At 45.1% G+C, this 12,880-nt stretch overlaps 1 protein-coding gene across 5 annotated transcripts in view; it reads right to left on the minus strand.

Annotated features, from left to right (window-relative positions):
- asap1a (ArfGAP with SH3 domain, ankyrin repeat and PH domain 1a) overlaps positions 1-12,480 on the minus strand; it is a 38,527-nt gene extending 26,047 nt beyond the window's left edge. For 4 of the 5 annotated variants that reach the window (XM_048250241.1, XM_048250233.1, XM_048250251.1 and 1 more), the window contains exons 1-3: positions 12,317-12,479; positions 11,903-11,981; positions 10,731-10,857 (exon numbers count right to left, since the gene is read on the minus strand). In XM_048250241.1, the coding sequence (XP_048106198.1) occupies positions 10,731-10,857; positions 11,903-11,961 (186 nt within the window). In that variant the 5' untranslated portion in view covers positions 11,962-11,981; positions 12,317-12,479. Of the gene's footprint in view, positions 1-10,730; positions 10,858-11,902; positions 11,982-12,316 lie in introns of all 5 variants that reach the window. The other variant, XM_048250223.1, reaches the window with a different exon arrangement.
- Between the last annotated feature and the right edge of the window lie 400 nt (positions 12,481-12,880).

Genomic DNA, 12,880 nt, shown 5'->3' on the forward strand with positions numbered 1-12,880 from the left:
AGTAGAGGAGTTTGGACTGGACAGCAGCTGTGACGCGGGCGCAGGGCCCACAGTGTGGTCAGCAGCTGTTACAGAGCATGTGATCCACCTCTCCTCTCGCCTGTCCACCTCTTCCCAGCCCTTCAGATGGAGCCGGAGCTGTTCTCTCCACCAGACTGACCAAAGCACAGGTCAGGTGCACCACAGCACTGAAGCTATCAAGAGCAATGGCGCAGCAGTCACGTGACAGGAGCCAGCACGAGCATTGCGTACCTGAAACTCAACAGGTAGAGCAGAGCAAGGTGCTGAGGTTCATCACCACTGAGCATACAGATAAAATGGTGGGTGTACTTGTGTTAATGTGATAGTCAGGAAAGCAGATCTCTGGAAATTAGATTAGATTAGAATTTTCCAGTGAGCACCACCAGACACTGAACCAAACCGGTCCACATCATAGCAATCCTGCACTGTAAAACACTGTCCCTAACAAAAAATGAGAGAGCTAACTACTTGTACATTTACTAAATGTCCCACTTTCAGTTACTGTATATTAGACCCTCTACTTACAATTTATTAGTCTGGGGAAGAATAAAAACCTCAAATAAACCTAGTAAGTTTATATTCACACTCATAACTGAATACAACTTTACATGCTGACATAGTGACGACTGAAGAGTGGCTTTTTAGTCATATGTCGAAAATCATCTTGATTAATTAAGCACAAAAACCGACAGCACATCTCTTACACACCAGAAAAACAACTTGAATTTAACGTGTATATCAGAATAATACTGAATAGTAATGTTTGTAGTTAGATGTTAAACAAAATGGCTATCTTGGGAAACATCGTTAGTGCTCCCTTCATTCAAATGTGCATAATATGGTGCACTGAATAATATTTTCTGCATGAAGACCTCTGAATATTTTAACCCTCTAATGAGTACCAGCAAATTTGGGAAAATAAGGAATCACGATGTTGCTTTAATAGGTGAGTGAATATTGCAAAACTGGCTACATTGCATCTGTAGATACTGTATGTAGGGTTGTGCCATTTGTGATAATCTGCTGCCAGCTTGATGGGATATACATAATGCAGAGGATGAAGACATCAGGCGTAGGAGTAGGAGAGAAGACACACGCACATGATTCTCATGGTGCCACTGGCAGTAGCAGTGTACGCAGAGTCTTATGTCTGCCCGTAATACCCTTTCTAACACAAATGATGGAATGAGACAAGCACTTGCTTCATACTGGTGGAAAAACTGCTGACCTTTAGAAGGAGGCACTCTGGTGACAAACAGTGTTTTTTTTTTTTTTTTTTTTATAGGAGGGGTCAGTTCAGCGCCTCTCAGAGGTGTGATGTGGGCTAAGAGAGAGGAGCGTGATGGGCAGCATGAGCTCTCTTGGGGCCTGACACGGTCATCTGTCCTGCGCATGATCGCTAAATCACACACCCTGCTCTGCACATAGATTGACTTTGAACAAAAAAATAGATAGTGCATGGATTTGATATACCTCAGCTTGATCCCATGCAATTCATCAGCACAGCCTTGATCTGCTGAGAGATTAACTGTCATCTCTGCCCTGTGGATCCTGAGCTGCCTTCATCCCATGCTAGAGTGTATTGGGGTTGAAGACATGAAGTAATCTAGTATTGCTATATTTTGCCCTGTATTACAGTGTATGAAATCAGGGGAACTGAACCTTCACACTGGTAGGCTGCTACAATAATAATACCTATTCTAACTATTTCATTATGTTTCTTATCATTTTGACATGTTACCAAATCAGTCACAAAAGGTAATACATGTTGCATAAATATGTATGAAACATGCTAACATATACATTATTATGTTTAAAAATGCATTTTCTTCTGGTATTCATTGCCCCATTAAATTAAACATTAGACAATTAGTGCCATTTACCTACAAATAGACATTTCTGTATGACAATAGGTGTATATCCACTAAACACTGTATCTCCAGTGTGCTCTCTCTCTCTCTCTGTGTATCTCCAGTGTGCTCTCTCTCTCTCTCTCTCTCTCTGTATCTCCAGTGTGCTCTCTCTCTCTCTCTCTGTGTGTGTGTCTCCAGTGTGCTCTCTCTCTCTCTCTCTCTCTCTCTCTCTCTGTATCTCCAGTGTGCTCTCTCTCTCTCTCTCTCTATCTCTCAGTGTGCTCTCTCTCTCTCTCTCTGTATCTCCAGTGTGCTCTCTCTCTCTCTCTGTGTGTGTGTATCTCCAGTGTGCTCTCTCTCTCTCTCTCTCTCTCTCTCTCTGTGTATCTCCAGTGTGCTCTCTCTCTCTCTCTCTCTGTATCTCCAGTGTGCTCTCTCTCTCTCTCTCTCTCTCTGTATCTCCAGTGTGCTCTCTCTCTCTCTGTGTGTGTGTGTATCTCCAGTCCACTGCAGCTGTAATGGACCCCAAGCTCTGACTCTGCTATTTTGATCAGCGCTCTCAGCCAGATCCCCTTTAACCAAGGACATTCACACACTTAGGAACTTACACAGGCTCCTACACACACACGCACGCACGCACGCACGCACACACACACACACACACACACACACACACACACACACACACACACACACACACAAACACAAACTTGCATGCATGCACCCACACCAAGGCCATGCATGTCTGGCACAGGAAATCCTACTCAGTGTTTTCCATTGAAAACACATGACATGCTACATTCATTAGCACCACAAGCCTATGACATCATAGCACAAACTCTGCACAGCTCTCTCACTCCAAGTTCTCCATTTGGGCTGGCAAAAAAAGCTGTACCCAGGCATCAAGCATCAAACACACACACACACACACACACACACACACACACACACTCTCTCTCTCTCACACACACTGACACATGCACACACACACACACACACACACAACCTTTCAGAAGCCTCATCTCCCTAAAAACATTTACTTTGTTTTTCAGACTCCCACTGCCTGGCCCAACAATGGTCATGCTGAAAAATTAACCCTGTGAGTGCAGATGCAGGACTTTTACTCGAAAGCCAACAGATACACCAGGAGAAAAAGCACACTGCTTAACAAATATTTAGGTCGCAAACGCACTGGGCCCAGCTATCATTGTGGAGAAACACTAAACCCTTCTGGGATTACAACCCTCTCTCTCTCTCTCACTCTGTCTTTCTCTCTCTCTTTCTTTCTTTCTCTCTGTTTTTGCCAAGCTCAAAAAGGCCCACTTTAGTGGTGTGCAGGGGAAACCGGAGTGTATTGCCCAGAGAAAAGTGCTGAGGCCAGGTTTTCATGGGTTTTATGAGTCAGATGTTGAGGCAGGGTGATACACCGCCACTGATGGGCACAGCCCAGGAGCAGTGGTGGAACGAGGCCAGGAGCAGCCTTCATGCGGATCGCTCTGTCAGAATGACTTAGGGCCGACAGGAGAGTGGGAATATATTTCTTCAAATAATCCAACATTACAACTCCGCAGCACTTCATTTGAAGCCCAAATGAAAATCGCCTTCTTGGACGGGAGCTCACGAGACGAGAGCAAGGCAAGAGCGGGCCGTCGAGAGTCCTGTTCTATGTTTACGCTGTAACCATGACGGCGGCTATATTTCTGATCCTCCGGGGTTATTCCTTCTAGTCCCCTCCACGTTTTTTTTTTACGGGTCTGGGCACGCTCAGTCCGAGGGGCCACGAGTGCACGTGTGCAAGCACAAACACTGGCAGACCAAAGAGGGGAGCCCAGGAGCCCAGGTGGTCAGGGTCCCGTAGGGCAGAACGCGGGAAACACATTGTCCTGTGCCCGGCTTAGCCTCCGCATCTCATTTCCAGATGAATTGGAAAAGAGGCCAGGCACTACTGTGCACCCAAAAAACAAACCAGGTGAATGAAACACTCCAGCAAAACCAACAAGAGCACACCCAACTCCTTTAGTGAGGCCTGCAGATCTGTAAGCAAATGGGGAGAGTAAAGTAGATCTGATCGTATCATTGCTACCATATGAGATTCAATCGTATGATGAACTCCATTTCCCTCCACCACCCTTTCGTATATATAAAAACAAACATGCACTACTCCATCATATGACATTCCTCGCAAAAAGGCTGCAAAAATGCAAACCCTCTCCACATCCTCTCCAACAGCTCTGCCTAGCCTTTAAAAGAAATCAATGGAAGATAAGCTGTTATAAAGCTTAGTGGCTGTTTTTAGGACAGTTGTCCCCCAGAGAGCGCACTGAAACACTTGACTGCCCGGGGATGGAGGGAAGGAAGGAGGGGAGAGAGAGGGAGGAATGGAAAGAGGGAAGAGGGGGCGGAGGACACCAGGCTACGGGCTCGTCAGCCGTCTGCAGTGGCTTGGTGGCAGGGCTGCGGCGGGGTCTCCTCTGTCAAAACCCGTGACCCGCGCACGACTACACGAGCCACGCCAAGGACAAGGGTGGAGACAGGAACATTCCACAGGAAATTGGCACCAATAGGACTCTTCGGCCCCTCGTAACTCGCTTCCACACTCTGATAGGAGCTTCCATTCAGATGACAGGGCCTTTTCCAAAGGATTCCTCAAACAAGAGGTCAAAGGAAGAATTAGCATTCTTGTGTCCAATGTCCTTTTTTATTATGCTGTTTTCATACTGACTTGAAGAAATAATGTGTGTGATAATAGAATAATGATATGAATCTGGACTCAATGAATAACTTTCCAACATATCGCAATAAGACAGTTTTGTAAATTATGGGCAAGATATATTTGCATAAGATAAAATGCAATAGCACATGTCTAAATGTGTTCCTCTGTACTTATACCTATAATTACACAGTGAACATGAGCCATAATAACAGGTAGTACAGAAATATGTTGTTGAATACTCTACACACATGACAACAGCTCTGTGTCATTATTTTTCAATTATTTTTTATTACACCACTATTACAACCTGCTACATCATCTTAACACCATTTAATGTGCTAACAAAACATAACCTCTCACGATCAGATAAAGCCTAAATCCTTCTATATAGTGCCGTGAACAGCACAGTGAAATTAAATATGTGCCAGTGCTGATGTTTCCAGAGACCTGACACCCGTGACCTTGGTGGCCCTTGTCTCACTCCACTCTGCACCAAAAGCTGAGGGAGGGAGAGAGGGAGGTGACCTCACTGTGAGCACGGGAGTCTCCTGGAGCCGCCGCTGCTGCGGAACAATGCAGCTGAGCCACGCAGGGCCAGGCTGGGACCGCCGCGCTCTCCCGTACGCCTGCCCATCCGCCACCACGTCACCAGCCGCCCCCCCCAGACAAAGACACAGCAGAGAGGGGGAGGAAAAAAGCACGAAAGGAAGAGCGGAAGGGAAAAAGGAGGAGAAATGACAAGCCGGGCAATTGTGAGTTATGTGTGGCTCTACATGCCAGTTTTGTGCTGACAAAGAGGCCAGAGAGGTCCCGGGCAGATCCTCATCCTCACTGGCCGAGCGGGGAGGCCACCGCACAGCTCCCCAGAGGCAGTGTTAGAATCGCCCGCCATGTTTTTATCACGCAGGGAGAGAGATGGTGACAGGGATGTGAATGTGAATCAATACATTCTTAATGAACTAGGATTTTAATAGAATAAGTGTCTCTTACATACTATGTCACAATATTTATGTTAATTTACACACCAAACAAATGTCGAAATGATACTAAATTAATCAAATCACACTCCCACGTCCTTTGTACAAACAATGTGAACATGGCCGGTGCTTGGGGCTGATTACAAATATACAGCTCTGACCTCAATGACACATCGGGAGCGTGGCAGGAAAACAAATGTTTGGAGGTAAATCCTCCAGTTTCCCATCTGGCCACCCAGCAGCCACTCCAGATCAGTCCTGTCACCATGGTCTGAGCAAGGGGGACCCTGCCAGACAGACTCAACATTCATGCTGAATGTGTGTGTGTGTGTGTGTGTGTGTTATTGGGAGTATAAGGGGTGGATGTGATGGGGGAGGCACTGCGGCATCCCCGATGGCCACAAGGCCAGTCTTGCCAAAAGCCCATTAAAAACAGGGCTACTCTTTCCAGTTCAGGGGGAATTATCCATGTAAATAACACGATGAGCTCACCCTCCCATCACGCACACGCACACACACGCACACACACGCACACACACACACACATCGCTACAGTACATTTTTTCATCTGAAAAGGTTGAAACACCAAAGCCCATTTTGACTCTTTTAACAAATACACAGTAGTTTGTCTTGTCTATTCACTTGACAAACACACGGGCAGGAGCACCGGTGACATCCTTCCTGTAGCTTTTAGAGGGCTGCTCCATTAACTGTGTCCAGTCTAGTCAAGGTGCATCAATACACCAATCCACTCACCCAAGCTTTCAGTGTTGCTGGGGGTCTAAGTGGTGCTAAATGATTGACAAGCACTTTTTAAATCTTAGTGTGTATGCGTGTGCGTGTGTGTGCATGTGGCAGAAAAACAGTCCAGCTGAAAAAAATGGAGAAGGCTCTGAATTAACGCTGACATTTCTGTGCTCTTCCAGCGCCTCAATTGGGAGCTCTACTTGCCAGCTGTCACAGGCCACTGCTCACTGCCCAGCCTGTCCAGCCAGGGGACGAATGGAAGCCCATGGCCATCTGAACTCACATTTCACTCTGGGACAGAGGGGGGTTGGCAGTTGTTTTCCTATCCCTAGACATGTAAAACTACAGATGATTACTTTAAGCATGAATTTAGCTACAATGCCATCTAGTTTTTAGTTGGAATTAACGAAGATAGAAGACCTGCCATATGCTAGCTCTGGATCAGGATTATTTTGTTGTGCATCAGCAGTTTTAGGTCTTTTCATCGTGTGGTTTTGATAGAGAGCAGGGTACGAATTTTAGACTTTAAAATGGATGTGTGCGGTTTTGTATCTATTCATACATCCATTTAAATGGGAATGCTGGTAGGAACTGTACAACATGACAAAACACATAGCTAGGCATTTTAACAAGAGGGTGAGACTGCCTAGAAAGTGTCCTGCTACAACAGAAGTGTTTAAAAAAAGCCTCTGACTAAAAACTTTTAAATTAAAATCTCCATTTTTAGTGCTCTATGTAGAGGAAACTGACCCTATCTAACCTGTTTGCTGTAACAGCCATTGTGTTTTCCTAATTTCTCTAATATACCATATAGCAACACTATACAACAATTTGACACTTTTTTTTTATGAACAAATTCATTCTGATTAAATATGGCCATGTGACAGACAGATAAACACACCTGTTGCTCTCACTGGCCACTCAAACTAGATGCAATATGTAGTTCTGTGATCCGGGACAGAACACCCTGCAAAAATGAAGGAATAGATTTCACAGAGCTATCAAAAACAATATTGCCAGAAAGCGACCAGTTAGCATATTACCAAACTTGTATCCATGCTAATCAGGCTGCTGATGGTGTCTGCAAGGTTTGCTGCAGCCTCAGCACCCCTGGGCTCTCTGTGAGCCATGGGCCCTGGTGCCCCCGCCCCCTCACCCCCCTCCCCGGTCTCGGCCAATTTTGCACACTGGCAGCATTCCTCTGTAGGCAGCCCCCCACAACAACAGAGAGTCTCCTGTGTCAGCCCCTGAGCGCGCTCAAAGCAAACACAGCAGGACACGCGGGGAGCACACAAGAGGACATAGAGACAGAAGCCCTCCCGGCCTGCCCTCGTCACCCCCCCCACACACACCCCTTGCCGGCCTCTCCACACCCCTCACCGTCAGTCTCAGCCGCTGGCCTGTGAAGAGCCAAACAAAAACGCCGGCGCTAGAATGTAAACGAATGAATGGGTGGTGCAGTGGAGAGGGAAAAGAAGGGTAGAGTCTTTTTTCTCCCCAGCTTTCTCTACCACTCACTCTTTCTCTTTCTCTCTCTCTCTCACACTATACTTTTCTCTTCTTTCTGCCTCTGTGGAAACGTCTGTGCTGGCAAGAGCCCTCACCAACACGGCCCTTCAATACATCAACTGTGCCATCTGTTCTTCATATTCAAAGAGGGGGCACAACGAGAACCGTGCCATGGAAACCATTATCAAGCGAGGGAGGCCATGTTTGGAATGCGGGATTAGAGTGAGGATGGCGGGCTGGGGGGGGGTTCTGCGTGCGTGAAAGTGTAGAGTATATGGCAGAGGAGAGGAGGGCTGGCTTTCTGTCAGGCTGGCTGGAGAAGAGAGGGAGTTCATGCGGGCTAGTTGGAGCCTGTCAGAGAGGATGGTGAGTTCACATGGGAGCGTGGAGCAAGAGAGGATGGCAGGCGAGAGATGGGGAATCACTGCCGCACGGCCGAGCCCACAGCCGCAGCAGAGTTGACTAAGCCAAGTAAACTAAGAATGTCATCGAGGGACCGGACTTGCAGAGGGAAGTTCGGACCAAGAGACAGATCACGTCATCTAAGAAAATGCATGCTGAGATCAGACTGCACGTCCGTGTGCAAAACAAGGGAAAATATTACGACAGTTGGAAACATACTGCTTGAAAACAAGCTATCATTAGACATGGTTTGCGGGACAGTCTTTCGCGGTGGGCTTTTGCTTGTGACAATGTCTCTTTCTCTCTTCTGTGTGTGTGTGTGTGTGTGTATCTGTCTGTGTGTGTGTGGTCATAAGCCAACAACACCGATCTAAAAAAGGCTGTCAGGGCAAGGACTGACATGAAAGATGACTCATCCCAGTCGAGACTTTCCTGGATCAACATTCACAACAAAAGACATGGTCTGCCGCAACCTCAACCCATCTCAATATGTGCTTAGCTGTCTAATAGACAGTGTTTATGCACAGTCCCCTTACGTCTGCATAACCAAGTGACATCAAAGAGTCTAATGCACTCAAGAGTTCACTAAAATATTGTCTGCATTTAGATCCATTCAGATCATTTGCCTCTTCTCAAGAGTTGCCTATGTAGTGTGAACACAGCAGGCTCCATTATGATGGAGAATCAAACACCTTCACTTCTTAGCAGAGACCCTGCATGGAAGGTCAGGTGTGCACTGGCCTGTGTGTAAGTAGGTTAATCCCCCCCCCCCTCTCTTCCTTTCTCCCTTTCCTCCCAGAACCACTGCTCGGGAGAATAACCTCTCCCTCTTAGCCGACACAAGCACACTGGACTATTCTTAGCCCATCACAAATCTCTGCTCTTCTTCACGGCCAGAGAGGGGCTGCCATGACTCTACATGACAGATCTTCACTCGCTCTGACAGAGAGGGGGTGGATACACAAGAACCTGATCTCAGACGACCTGATCTCTTTCAAAACAATTAATTCTCTGCTTCCATTGTATTAACAGTACCAAATGAAAACTGTGTGATTATATGTAGGTTATTAACCGATTTACAGACATTATATCTTTGGATCTAGATATGGAAGATTGAAATCAGAGAGCTGTACCAGACTAATGCACAAAGGCATGAGAAACACCTGTATTGCTTTACTGAGACCACTACAGAACCCAAAACAGTGTAATGAGGTCAAAGGTCAAAGGTTTTAGCTCTAAAACGAATGCAGGCCATACATACAACTTAATTGAATTAATCAATTATTGCAACAATTCACACTATCGATCCAATCAAATAAGATCTTGCAAATTAATCTGAAATGGGTTGTATTTAACTAAAAGCACTATTACAAAGGAAAAAATGTTTTTATTAAAATAATCCTTAAAGTCAATCATTACCCATCTCGGTTTAATGTTGAGAGCAAATGTACTTATTTAAAGCAGAGCATGCCCACATGCCTGTGTGCAGCTTGAAGTGGCACGCCGATTTGTCACTCCCAAGAACACGTTCATGAATAAACATAATACAGACAACTAGGTCATGACAACCATTAGCCCTTCTGTCTTCATTTACGTTCCAGTGGGTTTGATGCCATTCACTACATTTACTAATTAACTGTGGATCTAATTACACGAGCTTTAGCATAGGCCTACATGGGGAACGGATAGGATAAACACACTTTCATCAAGACTGACTGTAAAAATGACGCATCAGTAACGCTTTACTAATATTGAAAAACAGATGTGTTTTTCTCAAATATAGGCTACAATCGTTGTGCCTGGATAACATTTAAAATATGAAAATACCTTGTGGATCAGTATAGGCTACTTACGCTTGATAGCCTAAGCTGCAGACTGCGATAATATTTGTTTTTCGTAATGGTCAATGAGGCAACACATCATCTTTCTCGGATGTGAGACTTTTCATGGCAGTCTATCACAAAAAAAATCTCTACACCGGATGCCAACACAGCCGAAAACGATCGTTTCCAGTGCCGCATTCGACTGTATCTTTTTGACGTTGAGAAGTCAAATTCCAGGGTCATCATTACGCATCACTGGACCAAAACAAGGTGTACCGTTATCTGTTGTTGTCTAAAAGATCGGCCACTCTTTTGTCTAAACAGCCTGAAGTAGAAACGTTGAAGGTTTATGGTTAGACCCAAATTTAGTGTTTCACATTGGGATCCTTCCGCATACCGGCCATTTATCAGTCCTATGAATATCTGTCCAGATAGCTAGCTAGCTATATGGCCGTGGGGAACCCAAGCGCGAGCATATTAAGAGCTGGGAGAGTGAGGATAACCACAAAGTTCATAAGCAGCGGAGGCAGTAGTCTGAATCTTACTCTAATGGAGAAAGCGTTTGTTTAGTGTATCCATGCATATGCGAGCATGTGTATGCGTATTAGCCTACTGTCGGCCTGTCTTGAACATGACGCCCAATTGCTTGCTAAAATCCGTGATGGAATGGTCTTAGCGGCCTTACCTCTTCCAGGACGTTGACCGTGTTTCGGCAGTTCTGCAATCGGGTGGTGAAGCTTGATGTAGTGGGGGAGTTGTAATCCTCCGTTGTCTCCGAGAGAAACTCGGACACCGATATCTGATCCGGCATCCTTTGGCAAATTATCGCCCAGCACAATAGATGAAGGAAATTCACAGAATCAACACCATTAATCACAGAAGGTAAATGAGCTGAATGTGTCCTTCTTCAGACTAGCGTGACTGACAAAGATCAGCAACGATCTACAGAGGCAATGCAGTTTTGTTCACTGAACCCAGGGTCCCTATGAGCAATAGACAGAGCTCCCTCCTTTTCTTGATTTAATTGGGCACTCGCATCTAAATAACAACGGTATCTCCTGCCCACTTGCTTTGCCTAATCCAGCATAAGATAAAGGCTTAAACTGCACGAAAATATTTTCATTCCATCTCCCTATTTATATTTTGCATTGTTTGAGGAACAAAATGCAATCCCTTTATATAAAGGATGGTTCCAACTCCAACGATGGCCGTTTCATTCTCAGTTTTCCCTTTCTCTCCTCCGATTTTTCCTTCGTCCTGATGGTCTCTGCTTTCTGACACCAGCGCACGCACGCAAACTCATCCCCTCCCACAATTGATGACGAGGATAAACAAGGAAGAGGTCTGCGCATGCTTCAACACAATGCATAAACTCCATAAACTCATACATATTAGTTTCGAATTTAAGTTAGGAGAAATGCACAGTTGAGTGAAAAACAGACTCTCCAAGTGAACGAATTCCATAGCCTTTGTCAAATTTGCTGTGTGATGGACGCAGGTCAGTGAAGAGACATAACAGGTTTCCAACCACATCTCTATTTGTCTTACATACTATATACTTAGGGCCTATATGTTAATAGATGTGGGTTATTGCCACTTGCTATGTTTTTACTTATAAATACTTAAAATGGAGCTGCAAATTAGATCAATATGATAGCGTTATGTGGCCATTTGGAAATAGACTAGACATACAACCACTGCGTGACCCAGAAGAGACTTGGACGTGCGCTTTTTGCGTCTTGTCACTGCGAGTGCGGTTCACATAAGTCCTAGTTGTCAGGCTGTTCAAAAGTGCTCTCTTTACAATCAAAATAAGTTGTATGCAGAACACATATGATTCACAAAAATGCAACTCACCGATTCCAAAGAGAATCCCTGGAAGAAAAACTCGATAATCGCGATGAAGAGGACCTCATGACCGTGGGTACAGCAAAATCTATTTTAGACAACATAAAGTTTATCTCATGCGCAAAACCCGGGAATTGCATCTCAGTTTAAACATTTACTCAACTGTTTGCACTTTTTTGAATAGACCCTTAAAATACGATGTTTTCCTAAAGGATGAACTTTTGGCTAAATCTACCAAATGGCCAGAGGCAATTAAATCGTGCGCACGACGACTGAACGGGGTTTACAATAAATGCTACAATGCTCATCCTTGCAAAACACACCAGTGTGTAAAACGCTTTGAATTGTTATCCGGATCATATTCAGAATATGCAGTCCAGATACAGAGAGTGAACACTGCGAAAGCCACGCCTAATAACTTACCGAGACCGCGGCAGTTTTTTCCAGTTGTAATACTTCCAGAAATTCGGAAACAAGTAAACTGTTCAGATATGGCTTTGCAGAATGTACCATGCTTCACTTGTTTGGCTCAATCCAAGTAAGGGTTGCCTACATCAGCTGCGAATCGAATACCCGTTGCTCGACATGCCTGGGGTGAGGGCATTGATTTCTCATCTGGAACTGGTGAAAAGATCAGCAGTGCGGACAGGAAGCGAAAATCAACCATGTGGGCCACAGGGAGTCGGGGGTGTCTTACAGTGGACAGGATCGGAGCGGGAATAGCACAGCAGCTGGGGAAACTCAGCCACTGTAACGGTATGGGGACACCACGAAAGAGCCTACATAATATAGGCTACGTTACATTTGTTATTAGATAAATAAAACTGGCACAAAAATCAAATGAAATTACATAGTTACACAGTGGTATAGCATTTTGACTTAATGAAGTGCGAATTGAGATATACCCGAATTTGCGCACATAATGTTTAAGGAATAGCTAAGAATAGAAATACTAATCACCACGAGGGTTTGCAGGCAGCATCAAAA

This window comes from Alosa alosa, chromosome 1 (genome assembly GCF_017589495.1).
Source record: "Alosa alosa isolate M-15738 ecotype Scorff River chromosome 1, AALO_Geno_1.1, whole genome shotgun sequence".
Classification (NCBI taxonomy): Eukaryota; Metazoa; Chordata; class Actinopteri; order Clupeiformes; family Clupeidae; genus Alosa; species Alosa alosa.